This window comes from Mus pahari, chromosome 1, assembly GCF_900095145.1.
Source record: "Mus pahari chromosome 1, PAHARI_EIJ_v1.1, whole genome shotgun sequence".
Taxonomy (NCBI): domain Eukaryota; kingdom Metazoa; phylum Chordata; class Mammalia; order Rodentia; family Muridae; genus Mus; species Mus pahari.
Genome location: NC_034590.1, coordinates 130,752,620 through 130,771,342, shown reverse-complemented (window position 1 = coordinate 130,771,342; position 18,723 = coordinate 130,752,620). Strand labels below are relative to the sequence as shown.

At 40.6% G+C, this 18,723-nt stretch overlaps 1 protein-coding gene across 3 annotated transcripts in view; it reads right to left on the bottom strand.

Moving 5' to 3' along the window:
* Positions 1–18,723, bottom strand: part of Trpm6 (transient receptor potential cation channel subfamily M member 6) — a 146,893-nt gene that overhangs the window by 93,336 nt on the left and 34,834 nt on the right. For all 3 annotated transcript variants that reach the window (XM_029537897.1, XM_021220067.2, XM_029537891.1), the window contains exons 5-11: positions 17,728–17,941; positions 17,097–17,221; positions 14,305–14,476; positions 8,785–8,953; positions 7,985–8,108; positions 4,824–4,896; positions 4,608–4,708 (exon numbers count right to left, since the gene is read on the bottom strand). In XM_029537897.1, the coding sequence (XP_029393757.1) occupies positions 4,608–4,708; positions 4,824–4,896; positions 7,985–8,108; positions 8,785–8,953; positions 14,305–14,476; positions 17,097–17,221; positions 17,728–17,893 (930 nt within the window). In that variant the 5' untranslated portion in view covers positions 17,894–17,941. The remainder of the gene's footprint in view (positions 1–4,607; positions 4,709–4,823; positions 4,897–7,984; positions 8,109–8,784; positions 8,954–14,304; positions 14,477–17,096; positions 17,222–17,727; positions 17,942–18,723) is intronic.

The following is an 18,723-nucleotide window of genomic DNA, read 5'->3' as shown; positions in this document are numbered from 1 at the left end:
CAGATACTATTGCACATGCCAGCAAGATTTTGCTGAAGGGACCCTGATATAGCAGCTCTTGTGAGGCTATGCCAGTGCCTGACAAACACAGAAGTGGATGCTCACAATCAGCTATTGGATGGAACACAGGGCCACCAATGGAGGAGCTAGAGAAAGTACCTAAGGAGCTGAAGGGGTCTGCAACCCTATAAGTGGAACAACAATATGAACTAACCAGTACTCCCCAGAGCTCATATCTCTAGCTGCTCATATGTAGCAGAAGATGGCCTATTTGGCCATCATTGGGAAGAGAGGCCCCTTGATCTTCCAAACTTTATATGACCCAGCACAGGGGAAGACCAGGGCCAAGAAGTAGGAATGGGTGGGTAGGGGAGCAGGGGCGGGGGGAAGGTATATGGAACTTTTGGGATAGCATTTGAAATGTAAATAAAGAAAATATCTAATTTTAAAAAAAGGGAAAAAAACTAAAAAAAAAAACAAAAAATCCAGGGAAGGAAAAAATGGCCACAAAGGGTCTAAAGACAGAATTATGTTCATTTGTCAACTCCAGTGCTGGGCATTCAAAATCCTACAGGGGAAAAAAAAAATAGTTCTAGAACAAGCAAAAGCATTCACCCTGAAAGCATAGCTCCCTGAGATGAATCCTTAGAACCTATGTTACCATGTAAGGAAAGAACTGACTCCACAAAACTGTCCTCTCATCTCTACTTGGGTGTCATGGCATGTGTACACTCACACATACACAGACCCACACCACCGCCGCCACCAATACCAACATCCCAATCTCCACCACCAACACCAAAATAAGAAGAAGAATTTTAAAATATCTCTGGTTGTGAGTTAAAATACAGCCATGTGTTAGGTCCCCTGAACACTTAGCTTCCATGCTCTTTCTTGGGAAGTCGCTAATACATGCCTCGGTATCCAAGAGGAAAGCTAGAAAAGGAATCTCAAGAAATGGTAAACATAGCAGAGGGGAAAGAAGATTCCATGACGGTGAGGGGAATCCCAGAATAACACAACCAAGCACCAAAAACAGAAGACAGCTATGGACACTACACGGTGAACCTCACAAGACAGAAAGGCCAAGAAGTTTCTGAGACTGGTGAATCAGAAGGTACTATGTGATAAAACTTAGAACTTAGAAAGTTACAAGTATCAGGGCAGTCAAAAAATGCCAAGTGTAAGGGCTCATTGTAGCAGAAAAATCATAATTTTCAGAGTCTTCTAACCTTATTTGATATTTTAAACCATCTGCATATGTTAGTTTGAATGAAACACAACTGCAGTATGTCACAACTCAAATTTTTAGTAAAATATTAATTGGTATTATCACTAATATTGACCACATTTTCCTGCTTTTCACTGATTTCTGTTGATAGTAGAAGATAGCATCATGCAGCATGGCAACAGTAGAAATGATCTCAAGAGGATGCCAGCTGCTCGCGCCAACAAAAGGCTGCTGGCTTTGAGGGATTCTCTTAGGGGAATGATCTAGGATTCGGTGGTTGTCCACTAGTCATAACCAAAGTCTCAAACAATATTCCTCTTACACACAAGCGTCCTGGTCTTACACTTAGTGGACTAAGAAAATGTTCAGCTCACTCAAGAGCTTCAGAGTATTCTCTGTCCTTTCTTGCACACATTTCTTGGCCTCGTTGCAGGGATGAGGGAATGTCGTTGTTTGGGTAGAGGAGAATGCATACGTAGTAGACATGCAAACCCACTCCAGCTGGCAGTGGTCAAGCTAATCCTTCATTTTACTCTTGAACAAACCGTTGTTTAAATGACCAGCACTTCTACATGCAGAGCAGAGTCTGACTCAAAAGTGAGCAGCAAAGGGATAAGCAATAAGAAGAAAAAGGGATGAAGATAAGCAATATGAAGAAAAGATGCCAAGTCTCTCCGTCCAGCCATCTATCAGATAACCGTAGGCCCTCAGAGTCAGTACTTCTAGCTAAAGTGTTTACAGTCTATCCTGGACAACTGTTACCATAGCTCACACGTCAGCAGTGTGACAAGTAGCTGAATAGCCTTCACTCTCATGGCATGCTGACTTTGAGGTGACCTACAAGACTTTCCAAGGATAACTTGTGGAATAAGGTCTTTTTTTTTTTTTTCCTCTTGGCAATAATTATTCCCTTCATCTTTGTTTGCCACTTGCATAGTNAGTTCAGACCACACCACCTTTAATCTTGGTTTAGTTACAAGAGATTCCTGTAGGCATTTTAGCATTGTGATCTAGTCTGACCCTTTAGAACAACACTAATCACAGTGTGTAAATAAGGGTAAGTACAGAGACCGGAGACACACGTGGTGTTTTCAGTGGATTAAGATGCTAAGGGTTGAGAATCTATTGGCTTTTAGTCTTCTTGTGGTAGCCTCTATATGTTTCACTATAAATACTACATTTTTTTTCAAAAAAAAAATCTTTATGTTCCTTTATTAGAGCAAGATTCCTGACGTATACAGTGATGTATTTACTAAACAGAGTCCTGTGCAGAAATTACACACTATCCATCCATGCAGATTTTGGTTACACTTTGCCTGTTGATGGAGTAGTTCCATTTATAAAGCTTTATACTTCAGAAAGCCTTGAATTTGACCAGGTTGTCCATTAATCATCTCTGAAAAAAGTGGCATTGAATTTCAGCTCTATTTTACAGCATTAAAAAGCTTATGCATCAGGTAGCTTCCCCAAACATTATTCTCTGGCCAATGGCGCTGAGCAGGCAGCTCTTCATCCACCTGGTTCTGAGTCACAACTGAGAGCTTCTGCTACATACCTGTGACAGACGCTACCAACCACCTCACCCTGCTGACCCTGACAGTTCACACTGCCAATGAGGACACGCCAGCGGCTGTCCCTCATAGATGGCATAGAGAAACAGGTCAGTGACAGTGGGAGCAGGTAGGTGCTGCCATGAGGTCCGGGTAACTAACGGCCCATATTAAAAAGAAAATGCCAAATTGAGATAAAACTCAAGGGTACAAGTCCATAGCAGCAAGCTGTGCCCACACTCAGTAGAGACATTAAGACATGATTCAGATCCCTTTAACTCAATCTGCATGGCCCTGAGGTCATCCTGCAGAGTGTGCATCAAAAAACACCAAGTTGGGGAGACAAAGTTTGACAAAGTCATTATGCAGTCAAACTTGGTAGGTCTGTTGAGCATCTGTTCTGACAGAAAAGCATCAGGTCCTTTGTGTACACAATGATTTTATTGTAACAAAGTAACTTGTACACTTCAACATTTAAAATGAGCATCTTTTTCCTTCCAGTGAAAACCAAAACAAAAAAAGAAAGAAAGAAAATAAAAATAAAGTTACAACGGAGAATGTCAACTCCAAATAAAACCGTACAGGTTCTGTTGATTCTCCCATTGAGTGTCAGGGCTCAAGTCATCATCAGGAGAGAATTTTATCTTAAGTGTCACCTTAAATTGCAAGGATGTCTGTTAAACCACACAATTAAACATGCCAAAGGAGAAGCCATGTTGTCAGATGCCCACCTACTCCAGACACCTCAAACCCACCCTTGCTCACAGTCTATACCCCCCCTTTTTTTCTTTTTCTNTTTCTTTTTCTTTTTCTTTTTATTAAACAAGAGAAAGTAGACAGATACATGTTGTTAACCATGTCTGGTTCCCGACATGGATGATGAGGAAAGAGAGGCAGAAGAAGAAGATGATGATGATGATGATGATGATGATGATGACGACGACAAAGAGGAGGAGGGGTTGGAAGATATTGATGAAGAAGGAGATGAGGATGAAGGTGAAGAAGATGACGATGAGGAGGAAGGGGAGGAAGGAGAGGAGGATGAAGGTGAGGATGACTAGCATGGAAGAATGATGGATTCCAACCTTCTTTTTTATTTTTTCTTTTTTAATTTCCTCCAGTCCCTGGGAGCAAGTTGGGGTCCTTCCTCCCTGTTCCCTGTGCTCAGTCGTCCTGTGCTCAGTCGCCCTGTGCTCAGTCGCCCTGTTTAGAGGTCTCAACATCATGGTTCTCAATTAATTTGGGGGAAAATATCTTGAGCAAAATACAACAGGAAAAGAATCTCCGTTTCTGTTCTAAATTCATTTTTTTATTCTTTCTTGTCTCAAATTTGTGGATTCAACACCACCACCATGCTCTGTAGGAAAAAAGAAGAGCTCTCCAGTCCCCTTGGCACTGCTGGAGGGTGCTAGGCCCCTGTGTGGTAGTTTATAGAATTCTAGCTTTTTTCTTTTCTCTGTATATTGGGCTCAGAGATTACACTGTGTCTTTATGTGAATAAATACTACATTTTTATGTAAAAAAAAGAAAAAGCCACTAAGACAATATTTAAGTTCTAAGTAATAAAAAGCAAAATCACATTCATTTAAAGACAAATTTAAAATCTTTCTAGCCTTTTGATCTTTTAACTTTGTGTTTCAACCTTCAAGAAGCCGGAGAAATGTTGTTTTCAGGGAAACGAACCAGGGAAGAGCCATGACTTTGCTTCCCTGGTGCCTGGACCTCAGAGTGATAACTGATTCTCCTCCAATTTTGTCTTTATCCCCTGTGCCCAACAAACCAAATATGCAAAATACTTTTTTCAAGTAATGTCATTTTCATTATACCTGCCAGTGTTGTCCATAAATTAGGATATGTTTCTTGGCAATGTCCATTCTATCCCAAGCCATTGCCAGATTTAATTGTTCTGATATTGATAAGCTTGTACCTAGGGGGAAAGAAAGGAATAATCTATTCAAAAATACCTAGGTGAAAAGCACAGAACCTTCTAAAACAGGAGACCAGGAAGAGAGGTGGAACTGCAGACCTGCTAGGTCACTCACCCTTCAGCAGAGCCGTGAGGATGGCTAAATCAAGATCTTGGTGCTTCTCAGAATCAGCATCAAATATGGTGATCTGTGATAGGGAAAAATAAGAAAGGCACACCGTTCAGAATCTACCTTAGAAATGCCTTCAAACGGTACCAAAAGATCAGCATTTAAGGGCAGCACTTTAATCCCGGCACTTGGGAGGCAGAGGCAGGCAGATTTCTGAGTTTCAGGCCAGCCTGGTCTACAGAGTAATTTCCAGGTCAGCCAGGGCTACACAGAGAAACCCTGTCTCAGAAAATTTAAAGAAAAAAAAAATCAGCATTTAAGTCACAGGAGAAAATATTCCTTGCTTTGTCATTTCAAAGCACTGTGGATCTATTTTACTTATAGAATAAAAACTGTTTCAAATAAGGTGACAAAAATTAGAAGCATCTTAGGAAAAACAATAAACTTTAAAAATCTCATGTGGAATGGAGCTTATTATGGGATCCTCAGTGTTAATTCCCAATACAAATCAACTCATTCCTCCTGCAGAATGGCAAACAGGCAGGAGCCCTGTGCTCACTTAAACTTAGAGATTAAGACCTTTACTTCATAGTGATTAGTGACTCCTCAAATATTCATCCTAAACTCAGTATGATGACCCTGGACCCCAGGGATGGTACAATGAACTGCAGTCTTCCCAATGTCCAAGTGCCTAGGACGTCCTAGTGTGTGAACGACTTTTAATATAAATCAGCATACATGTTGTGAGATTTTCAGCAAAGTAGGATGTTCTTATGGTTCTTGTTTCTCCAATCCCCCACTCCCTGCTCCTCTTGCACCCCACTTTGTACCCTCCCCACAAATTGTTCTCCTCTTTCTGTCCCACGTGTCCTTTTGTCCTTGCACACATTACCTTTAGCATTATTCTTTTTTGGTCTCCTTTCTAGACTTTACCTCCATTTGTACCTATTTACATACATACTACATCATTCCAAATGAAATTATATTTCATTTAATACAGGAAGCTACATTGACAGGGGGAAAAAAGCCAGGCATGGCAAGTTACATTCCCAAGTAGGACTAGATCTAACTAGCCCACCTTGGGGATGTATCTTAAAGCCACTAAATCTAAGTTACATGTCCACAAAATGGCAAAGATTCTGAAAATAAAAAGACACAACTAAAAAAACCTACTCAAAGCCCTATTTTAAAACTATGCATACATACATACATACATACATACATACATACATGTTGGATCCTTTTACCCAGAATGCTACTGTGTGCATAAGCAAAATCAACCTTCAACCACAGAGCTCAACTGCTGTCATGTGAGCACCCCAGTTTTCTTCTCTAGCCTCCCTTGATCTTTCTGTTCACTGTTAAGTAATTATATTACACAATGACAAGAAGAAGTAAGCACAAGATGAAAGGATGGACTATCCAGAGACTACCCCGTCTGGGAATCCATCCCATCATCAGCCACCAAACCCAGATACTAATGCACATGCCAGCAAGATTCTGCTGAAGGGACCCTGATATTGCGGCCTCTTGTNAGGCTATGCCAGTGCCTGGCAAACANAGAAGTGGATGCTCACAGCCAGCTATTGGATGGAACACAGGGCCCCCAATGGAGGAGCTAGAGAAAGTACCCAAGGACCTGAAGGGGGCTGCAACCCTGTAGGTTCAACAATAATATGAACTAACCAGTACCCCCTGAGCTTGTGTCTCTAGCTGCATATGTAGCAGAAGATGGCCTAATCAGACATCATTGGGAAGAGATGCCCCTTGGTATTGTAAACTTTTTATAACACAGCACAGGGGAAGAAGTGGGAGTGGGTGGGTAGGGGAGCAGGGGGGTGGGGTATAGGGAACTTTCGGGATAGCATTTAAAATGTAAATAAAGAAAATAATAATAAAAAATTTTTTTAAAAAAGAAGGAAGCACTTTAAGATAAGGCCTGCCATTTCTTAACTGGATGATTGGACAAATCGCATAAATTATCTAGCCTCTAACTGCATAATTTCAAGCAACCATTGTCATATTGAACTCAGACCTGGGCTACTTCAGAGGAAATAATAGATTTAAAAGCATATGGCTACTTATAAACAGGGCTGTGGTTATAAGATGTCAAAGGGTTTTTCATGTTCATTCTTGCCAGGCTTAAACTTGCTCCATTGCTTTTGTAAGGTCAGAAGCTTCAGCACCCACACAATCCCTTTGTGATTTTCCTAAGCCTTCCGTTTCTGGATAGATTGCTACAAATGACAAGAAATCTGCATTTACTCTAATCTTCTGTTTTCCATCATCCTAGTCCTCACCAATACAAATTTTGGAATCAGTTCCCTGAAACATAAAGCAATTTTCCTGAGTCTTCATTATTCATTTTTGATTTGCTTTATTTTGCTTTGCTTTGCCTTGCCTTGTCCTTGCCCTTTTGCCCATGCCCTTGCCCTTGCCCTTGCTCTTGCCCATGCCCTTGCCCTTGCCGTTGCCGTTGCCGTTGCCCTTGCCCTTGCCCTTGCCCTTGCCCTTGCCCTTGCCCTTGCCCTTGCTCTTGCCCTTGCCTTGCTTAAGGTAGGGTCTCTACCTAGCCTGGACCCCACCATGTAAGCCAGGCTGGCCTCAAACTCACAAAGATCAACAGTCGCCTCTGCCTCTGCCTCTGCCTCTGCCTCTGCCTCTGCCTCTGCCTCTGCCTCTGCCTCTGCCTCCTCTGCATGTGCTGGAAATGAAGGTGTATGCCACCATACTCTGCTGAGCTACATTTGCTATTGCATGCTTGATTCTCAAATTTGCCCGTGTCCAACGTACACAGGACACCCTCCTGCAAGTCACACCCAAGATGCTACAATGTGGTCATCTAAAACAGCAGATGAGTTCACTAAATACATAGAGTTACTCTTTCAATTCTTGCAAGTATTTATGTTTGATAACTCTTCTGTAATACTGTTTTTCTAAGTGCTTTGTCCCAGATAGACTCTGACATTTAAAGCACGAAGGGCAAGAATGAAGGTGGAGCAACAGGAAGCCAAGTTTATAAAACTCAAGGGACAAATTCTGCAGAATTACATCCATCAAATTTCAAAATAGGTATTCCATGTATTTTTTTAATGTGAAAACAAATGTTTGATTTCTGGAAGGTGGCCTTTTTTAAAAAAAAAAAGTCATCAACTCATCATACTTACAGAATCCTTGTGTATCATGCACTCCATTAGAATTTGGAAAAGGTGCTTAGACTGTCTAAGGCTAAAGTTGAACATGTTCTGAATCAAACAGAAGATCTCTTCTTTCACCTGAGGGCGTAGAATCCTGGCAGAGAAATAAACAGGCACAGCTTGATGCAACCCAAAGAAGAGTCCAAGATAGATTCTGACATTTAAAGCATGAAGGGCAAGAGGCAAGGTGGAGCAACAGGAAGCCAAGTTTACAAAACTCAGAGGTCAAATTCTGCAGAATTACATCCATCAAAGTTCAAAATGGGTATTCCATGTATTTTTTTTTAATGTGAAAACAGATGTTTGGTTTCTGGAAGGTGGCCTTTTTAAAGAAACTCACTGAGGGCACCCTATTCAGAAGGCTAACCTCAAGACAGCCCATGAGCAAGAAACAAATGCATGGCAGGGCAGAGGGGTGGAGAAAAGAACAAATTTTAATGTGAGGAGTATTTATCTCCCAGGTCCCCCTGGAGCAATACACTCTAAGGTAGTATTCTCAAACTAATAGGATCTAAGAGAGCAGTGAGTTTTCATAGTTTGGGCATAATACTCTCAAACAGTCTGAACCCCTAAAATGGTGGTTCATTGTTCAGCTACAAAGACTGCAACTCCCCTGGTTACAGGTAGGAATCTGATGCACAAGTGAAAGAGGAGTGACTGTCTCAGCCTGTGCTGTGACAGTCTAGCTCAGGAAAACACACAGCTTGAAAGCCCAAAGAAGAAGAAGAAATAGTCACAGTGTTTTTGAAATAGAAGGCTCAACAACTCACCCTCCATCCTCCAAATGTTTGTAGGTGAAGGCCAAGAGGTCAGCAGCTCTGCCTGTCCCCTCGCACACCACCACTGGCTCCTTGTTCTTGACAGTCTCCCATACCCAGAGGATGACGTTGGGACCTCCTTCCATCACCAGCCCCACCACAGGCACACCTTGTCTTGAGCCTGTTTCAGGTGGCAAATAGTACCACACTGTTACAAAGCTGTCCTGTCTCTGTCAGCCAGCCACCTTGATTTCTACACTTAATCCTTTAACTGTTACTGTATCTTTCTGCTTGATCAGATCAACACCAAATCAGAAACTTGGACTTCAGATAAAATGTAGCAGATATGCTGAGGGCATCTTCAAACTTCTTCTGGGTAAAAGATCAATAAAAGCCAGGCAGTGGTGGCACATGCCTTATATCCCAGCACTCGGGAGGCAGAGGCAGGCGGATTTCTGAGTTCGATGCCAGCCTGGACTACAAAGTGAGTTCCAGGACAGCCAGAGCTATACAGAGAAACCCTGTCTCAGAAAAAACAAACAAACAAACAAACAAAAAAGATCAATAAAAGCATTCAATAACTTTTCCAAAATGCCTTAAAATGTTTTAATGCTTCATTGTTACAAATTCTAAAGAATTTCAAAGTAAGCAGATCTATATAATAGATACCAGTGGCTCTGCCTCTCATCAAATCAGCCCGGCTTTGCCAGCCCAGTAACTTTTAATGGTAGCAAGGACAACCTTCAAAGTCTTTTCTATTTCAGCATGGTATATCTTTTAGTGCTTGAATTTCTTATCATGATTAGATATTACCTTATCAAAGCAAGCAGACAAAAAAAAAGCTGCAGCAACTGTGAAGAATTCTTTAATAAAAGCTACTAAATTGAAAAACTTATAAAATGACATTTATAATACATCCTATTTATATTTACAAAGCCCCATGTATAAATATGTATTTTCTATGTATGTATGTCCATACCTATATCAATAGCATGCTCTATAAGTGGATAGAAATCTCTGGAAGAATAGACAATAAACCATTAACAGTGCAGAAGAGGACAATTTAAGGAAATGTTAAAAACTGACTTTTTGGTATTTTGAAACAAGTTTTAACTACATAGCTGAGATTGGCCTTAAATTCATAATCCATTAACCTCTTAAGTACTATATTACAAGCATGAACTGTCATGCTCAGCTTGACTTTAATCATCTGCCTTATTTAAATTTTAACATTATTCATTAATCAATATGTTACTTTTAAATTTACATATTTGAGTCTACATTTCAACAGAGAAAAATTGGTGGGCAATGTTTTATATTTATCCTGAGCAACAGATTTAGATTTAGGGCTCTTCTAACAGTATCTTACAAAAGCTAAGTGAAATGGGTAAAGTGATATATAATTGTATAAAAGTAATAAAATTTTAAATAATGTCATTAATTTTGAGACAATATAAATATATAAGGGTTTTGAGGAGTACTGAAGACCAACTTCAGGGCTTTTGCACATGCTACATACAAGCATTGATCTACACCTCCAGTTCTAGAATTAAAGAGAATTTCTTATGTCCTGTACAATAGCGTGGGAATTAGATATGTGTTAACTACATCTATTGCCAGGAAAATATGTTATGCTTAGCAAAGAGAGAAAAACTATTAAAAGAAACATTGATATCAATTTTATGCCTATGAATGATATGTGTGTGTATCTGTCTGTATGTCTTGGACTGTGTGTGTGTGTGTGTGTGTGTGTGTGTGTGTGTGTGTGTGTGCAGAAAAACTTCTAAAAGTTTACATGTGAAAATGTTAATGGTTATTTTTTTTTGGTCTTCCTTCTTGGTTTTCTTGTGTTTTGCAAAATGTATCTTGGGTATTCCAAGTTTCTGGGCTAAGATCCGCTTATCAGTGAGTGCTTATCTAGTGACTTCTTTTGTGATTGGGTTACCTCACTAAGGATGATACCCTCCAGATACATCCATTTGCCCAAGAATTTCATAAATTCATTGTTTTTAATAACTGAGTAGTACTTCCTTGTGTAAATGTACCACATTTTCTGTATCCATTCCTCTATTGAGGGACATCTGGGTTCTTTCCAGCTTCAATGGTTATTTTTATAATAACATTGTAAAAATTCTTTTTTCTTTTAATGCATGCTCTGTGAGTGTTACAGAAAGCAATATTTTATCACTAAGGAGGGTAAGGGAATCAATAAAGGCATTTTGGGGAAGAGAAAAAAAGAGCATTTTATTCCTGCTAGGGCTAATTTGAGTCAATAGATAATTCTTTCAAAACGAACTATATTTATGATGGCTTTCTAAAAAACATGTCTTACTATAAAATGTAAGCAGAAGGCAGAGAAGGCTAAAGGTTGATCAGTAGGTACTAAGCTACAATTAGATAAGAATTGAAGAAATTCCAGTGGGTCTACACAGTATGGTGAGCTCTGATAACAATGATATGGGGTACACATCACAGAGCCCCATGGGGATTTTGAATGTGACCATAATAAAGAAACAGGAGAGATGTTTAACCTGCTTTGAGTAATATACAGTTCATTCATAGCACCCTCATAATATATACAACTTCATTTTTGTGTGTCAGTTTTTAAAAGTTAAATTTAATTATTATTTTCTGTTGAAAATTAAAATGTCTAGTGCTAGGAAGCCTCATTAGAGAGCTGTTGGATGCTGCCTGCCAATAAGAATAAAGAAAACCTCCCAGTCTCCTACATCCATCCCCTCCCTCTCCTCTGTGACTTCTGATCAGGGTACATTATGTAAGACCCCTAGATAGTCAATAGAAATACTATGTCTAAACAAGGGGGGAGCTAGAAAGTTGAAAAAAAGGAGTCCAGCCTGAGCTATATGGAAGAGCCTTTCTCATAGAAATAATTCATGGAGGGAGTAATACATAAAGGGGGGAAAAAGCATAGCAGAAGACAGACAGGCAGATGGTCAAAATCTGTAAACCAAGTAACCACATACATCTGTGTGTTTAATTCTTTGTACGCTTGGAGAAAAGATGGTAAACAAACACAGTACAATGCTGCCAAAAGACAGTAATAATCACAAAGACCATGGTTCTCTAAGTTAACGGCTCCTAAGCAGTCCTCTTGGCAAACAACACTTTCCTCTGTGGAGACCACAGTAAAATTACCAGGAGAAGCAGGGGCCCTGAACAGGCTCCTACCTTGACATGACAATGACTGACACCACCATTCGCTGGCCCCATTCCATGGCCAATGTCCAGAGGTCAGGGATTCCTACAGCAACTCTAACTTGAGCCATTATATTCCATTTATTATTTTATTTCATTTTTATAAGTAGTTTTTTGCTAATAAGGAAGGTTTGCCAGCAATTTCAAAGATACTTTGATGGTTTTTTTAGAATTAAATTATCAGTAGTTACATATCTTCATTCTTTCAAATCTTATGAATAGTAAATACAAATATGTAATCCCCCATAGTACACCAGGTATGAAGATCAGGCATCAATACACAAGAACTTCCATACAAGCCGGGCGGTGGTGGCGCACGCCTTTAATCCCAGCACTTGGGAGGCAGAGACAGGTGGATTTCTGAGTTTGAGGCCAGCCTGGTCTACAGAGTGAGTTCCAGGACAGCCAGGACTACACAGAGAAACCCTGTCTCGAAAAAAACAAAAAACCAAAAACAAAAAAAAAAACAAAAAACAACAACAACAAAAAAAGAACTTCCATACAACTGTACCAAGAGATAGGAGGAAGAAAGAAACAGACATTGATTAAAGAAGTGTGCACCCAACACTTCTAACCACATCTATCATGGTCAGTGTGCGTTGACAACTAGAAAGGATCTAGAATCAGGGAGATGGCTCTCTAGGCCTGCCTGTAGGCGATTATCTTGATTGCATGTATTGATATGGGAAGATATTGATATGAATATTAGCAGGACTATTCTCTGGAAAGAGCATCCTGGACTGTATAAAGTGGGGAAAGCAGTCTGAGCACTAGTATATATTCATTTCTTTCTGCTTCCTGATTGTGGATGGGACGTAACCAGTTACTTCGAGCATTCAAGCAGCGGTTGCCTTGACGACCCCACCATGATAGACCATCTTGTCGAACAGAGAGTGAGATCAGTCTCTGTCCTCCTAACGTGGCAGTTATCAGGGTACTTCGTGACAGCAACGGGGAGAAAGCTAAGACAATATTGAACCCATTTCTCTCAGTTTTTGCGACAACAGTTAGAGGTAGACAAATCCTTACACTTAGAGCGTTTAAAAGCTCAGCAGGCATTATCTCTTTTGCCCAAGATCACAGACAGTAAAGACAGAGTTGTCTCTGCCTCACATTTCCTGCTGCCTCAAAGGAACAAGAACAAAAACTAAAAGAACTTATTTTTCCAGCCAATACTCAAAGGATACCAAGAACTTGAGACCCCTGAAAGGTACAGATATTTTATGGAAGATGTGACTCAATACAACATAAGGGCTCACTTAGTGATGCCTTAATAAAAGGTCTCCATTTCTCCAGAAACCCTTTTTCTGCCTGCCTAGTACTCATGCTCCACAAATAACACCAAAGGTCATCTGCTGCTGCTGCTGCTGCTGCTGCTGCTGCTGCTGCTGCTGCTGCTGCTGCTGCTGCTGCTGCTGCTGCTTTGAGGAGGTGAGGATGGCTCTTTGCAGTGCTGGGTTTGAACCATACCTCATATGTGGTAGACAAGCACCCTACCCTATCAGTGCTATGCACCTTGCCAAAGGGATTACCTACAGTCTGCTACATATACTCTCCAACCCTAAATGACTTTCTTAAGGCAGTTATGTGAGCATATCACAAGGCACTAGCTTTCTATGCCCTTATTTCTAAAGCCCTATCTGGTTTTTTGTTTGTTTGTTTGTTTGTTTGTTTTGGCTTGGTTTTTTTTTTTCAGTTTTTTGAGACAGGATTTCTCTGTGTAGCCCTGGCTGTCCTGGAACTCACTCTGTAGACCAGGCTGGCCTCGAACTCAGAAATCCGCCTGCCTCTTCCTCCTGAGTGCTGGGATTAAAGGCATGCGCCACCACCACCGTGCGCCCTGTTTTTAACTCTATCCTTAGTTCTGATTTTTAACCTCTTCCCTAGCTAAAGTCACTGGGCCCATGAATGACATTTCAGTCTTCCTTGACAATCAGAACTTAGATGCATCTTCCTCTCAGGTTCATCTCCTTATTGCCCTTTAATTATTCCCATTTACATATGGAAACTCCCCCACCCCGTCTTTCTCTATCTGGCCCTACATTCTCTTTGAGGCTTTGCTAAAGTTTCATTCCTAATGAAACCTCTGACTACTCTGTCCCCCAAAGATTACTTCCTCTATCCTATCATCACCAACAATTCTGTATCAACACGTATCCTGCTTTCGTTTATCGTTGACTAAGCCTGTGTTAACTGGCTGCTCTGCGTGCTCTGAGGTAATGATCACTTAGGTCTGTCCACACGGAACACATGATAAGGAGGCACCTTGTTCACTAGCAAGCCTGCCGCCATATGCTGAGCTCTGACACAACTTACAAGTGTGGATCTTCTGCATTGAGAGGTGCTTCTCCAGGCTCCGCCTGAGCTTCTCTTCATTTCCGTACTTGCCCACAGTCCCATCATCACACAGGATGAAGTGAGAGTGCATACAGTTCAGTGTGGTGAGCTTGCTGAGTGGGTTACTCAGTGTCTGGTACATACATACCACCTGAGAGACAGCAAGGACAAGAGGGCGTCAGAGTTCAAAGTCTTCCCAGACTTCACTGATTCTAAACCCCGTCCCTATACACTAATGAAAGATGTTTCTAGATTAATAAAAGAATCACTTACAATTTAGGACAGTGTTTCTCAACAAGCTTATCTTTTCTAAAGAGACCCCATTTCTTAAAGATCAAATGAGGCCCTACATCAATATTCACCTCACAGTGCATGAAAAAGACAAAATCAACACATACCCACACATACCCCACCCCGTTCAGCAGGATAAGCACATAACCATGGACTTTGATGTCTGGGTAGTCATATTCCTAAAAGGGTTCTAAATACTTCCCTTGATTCTCACCACTAAAATATAGCTCAAGGATGGGTACCAGTCCATAGACTATACCACCATCCAAAACTTATTCTAGTGTACTTCTGAATAGCATTTAGCACTGCTTGTTTGTTTGTTTGTTTGTTTTTTCACATATTCCAAAGGAAACAAAGGATAAAAGACAACAATGTAGCATTAAGGTCTTTTTGACATTATGGAGTGTGTGTGTGTGTGTGTGTGTGTGTGTGTGTGTGTTGTAGTAATAGTAATAAATTTATCAATAGTACCCAGATCACATATTAACTCTCTGTTTTCTGTGGTCATACTATATTTGGAAGGAGTTTGGACTAAAAACACAACAAAAACAAACAAACAAACCCTCTATTTTAAGACAGACTGGGAAGAACCCTGAGGAGCAGAGAAAAGAAGATGAACATTGTCATCTATTTTCTACAGTACCATGAATATTATATTCCATACTACTGAAAACAGAAAAACTGATAAATACATGCACAGGTCATATAAGCAAATACTTTAAGGGTTGTAGTAGAAAGTATGAAATAAAAGATGTCCAACGCTGGCTTTCATTTATGCACAGCCTCAATTTAGAGATGTCTTTGTTTAAGCTGGGCTGAATATCTGTAGAGGCAAAAAACAAAAACAAAACCAAGAAAAGGGACCTGAGGTAGGCAAAGCATGGATAGCAGGGGAGTAGGGGAGTGATTGAGAGCTAGTGTGATATCTTAGTAGAGGGAGAAGATGCTGGAGTGGGAAGGGTTAAGCTAGAAGTGGAGAAGGAAAGAAGAGATGGGAGAGTAACAAAATGAAGGATATGTGAGGAAAGTCCTGTGGAAAAGTCCTATGAATTCACAAGTTGACTAAAAAGAAGAAATTTAAGAATATTTGTTTTGCCGATATAATTATTTGATGTCTGGAATTTGCTTCAAAATAATTAAGACTATTATTTAGAAATGGATAAAAGAGTACATGAAGCAAAACTGGACAACAAAGTTTTAGCTGTTTAAATTGGGGACCGACACACAAGAACTCATGGTTCTAACCTCGCTGCTATCTAATATGTGTGATTTTCCAAAATAAAAGTAAAAAAAAAAAACAACAAAAAGAAAAAAAGAAAAACATGGTCATGTCCACTTCGACTGACATGAGAAAACAACTGTTATATGACCAAACAACAAATATCAGATTCATGGTGTAAGATTCTGTCATTACACTTTAGAAATAGATAGGGACTCTGACAATATCTCAGTAGACTCTGTCCATTCCCTTCCAACAGACACAGGACAGGGATCTGGGGAGATAGGTCATATGACCAAGAGTTTACTAAGACCTGAATTCAATCCCCAGGGGGAGGGAAACAAATAGAGCAGGGGAGGTGGGAAAAAAGCCAAGCTTGGTGGTACATGTTTGTATTGCCAGTACTGGGAAGACAAAATTGGCAGATCCCTGGGGTTCTTGGCTGGCCTGCCTAGCCTGCTCAGTGAGAAGCCCACATGAGATGCTATCTCAAAAGAGAAAATGAGGGTAGGGGGTAGGGCACCTGAGGAATAATACCAATGCTGTGTTCTGGCCTCCACACAAGTCTACATACATATATGCACATACATGCACACACACATGCACACACTTACACATATGCATACATACACACACATGAACACATACAACCAAAACACAGATATGAATGAAGCAGAGCAGATTATAAGTTGGGGCAAGAAAACTAGATGGGGCCAACTAAAGAGTGTATTGTACTCGGTGCAAAACACTGCGAGGCTCTATACATTGGCTGGGTGAGGGATGGACCCACTGACGAGCTGACAAAGAGAAGAGCATGGTGCGATTTATATTTTATAGGAATTATTCAGCTATTGTGTTGAGGCTAGACTACAACAGAAGACAGGAGTGAGAGAAAGAAAGACTCTTACAAGCATTTGGATGTCAAAACATGGCCGCTTGCATCTGTCTCAATGAAACTGGAGGGGGAAAAAAGTCAGAGTCTGGAAATATTCTGAAAGTGGAGCTAAGAGTTGATTGACAGGTCAAGTTCGAGACATAACACAAAGCAGTCCCTCTAGACTTAGACCAAGCTTTTTGGCTTTGGCAGTTGTGAGACAGAGCTGGCATTTTATGAGATAGGATGCCAGATGTAGTGGGAAGACAGATGACAGTTTGGGATTTACTTCATTTGAGGAGTTTTATCAGACATTTGGGTACATTGTAAAGCAGGCAGTTGAGATAGATGTTTATTTCCCTCTGGTGTAAAGGATTGTCTACTCACATCTTTTCCGACCAGCTCTCTCTGATTCTCAATGACTCCCCAAGGAGGGATTCCAACTGTCCAGATTTTCCTCAAAGACTTAGAGGAATGGGCTTTTAGGGCATCCCCAACATGCTTGGACACTCCTATGAAACCAGAGTAGAATTGAATTTGAGCTCACAGATCAAGCTAAACAATGACTCTGACAGACACAAATAGAGAATCATGTGTAAAATGTCATTTTTAAGGTAGGCTCCGAGCACAATAAAATTGGCTGTCTCTCTCCTCTCTTAATCTCTCTATTTCTTACTACTGAACAAGGAACTGATATCTCTCTTCATCTTTGACCAATCCTAACAGTAGACACTATTCTTGTCTTTCTAGAATGTTTCATGCACTGCTTAAAATCATGAGCATTCTAGTGTTCTCCAGTGTACCAGTAAAATAGCCTGAAGATTACTTCTGATGTAAAAGCATGAGGTTCAGAGACCACTATGTTGGGGTGGGTTTTTTGGTTGACTGTTGTTTATCTTTCCCCCTAATATCACCGTATCTCTTGTGAGCGCTGCATAACAGCCACTCAATATCAGGCTACCTGACTCACAGTTAGAAAGGGGAAGGAGAGTGGAAGGGAATCAGGCATGAACTTTACCTGAGTTTATGCCTTCTGTAATTATCCACGCTCCTGTGGTCTCTGCAGCTTTGACCAGACCCTGGCTGAAGGTCTCTTTGAGCTTCGAGGATATCTTGAAGTTCTGAAGACCCCCATGGACGGAGATCACAAGCTTTGGCAGTTCCATATTCCACTCTTTCAACATTAAGTGCAACAGATGGTCCGATTTTGTATCCCAAGAAGTTCTAATGTACTGGAAAGGCAGCACAGACCCATGAGCAGAACACAGGGAAGCATGCTAGTCAGTAGAGACAATGAACACACAGGAGGCCCATGAAAGTAGCCACAGGGCCTCTCTATTGACTTCACCCAATGGAAATATTTGCTTTTAAAGGTTCCACACTCCCTCCAACTTCCTTCTGGGAATTATAAATCACTACAGGAAGCTTCCTCCAGTTGGAGGTTTGGTCTTCACAGTTCTTCAGAAGACTGGAAGTGAGGGAAAAAAATAATACTTCATTGATGTGTTCACCAAAGCCATTTAGAGGGAGCTCTACAAAGCAGATGGATTGTCACTCTTTATAAATGCCAAAGATTTGCATTTCCTTGGTCCTTTTCATACATATGAAAATTTTTAAAAATTTAGGAACATGAACATATATATTGTCCTTTTAGTGTACCCATCAATCATTTCTTTGCATATGATTAATCTTTACATATGATTATTCCTCTGAGAAATTTTTCTTTTCAAAATAACTGTACTCAACAGGAGCCTAGCATGAAGGTCCTCTGAAAGGCTCTACTAAGCAGCTGACTCAGATAGATACAGACACACACAGCCAAACAGTGAATGGAGCTTGGGGACTCTTACGGAAGAATAGGAGGAAGGCTGTGGGCCCTGAAAGGGATAGGAACTCCACAGAAAACCAACAGAATCAACTAACCTTTACCCTTAGGGCTCTCAGACACTGAACCTTCAACCAAAAAGCATACACAGGTTAGACCTAGGCCTCCCTGCACATATGTAGCAGATGC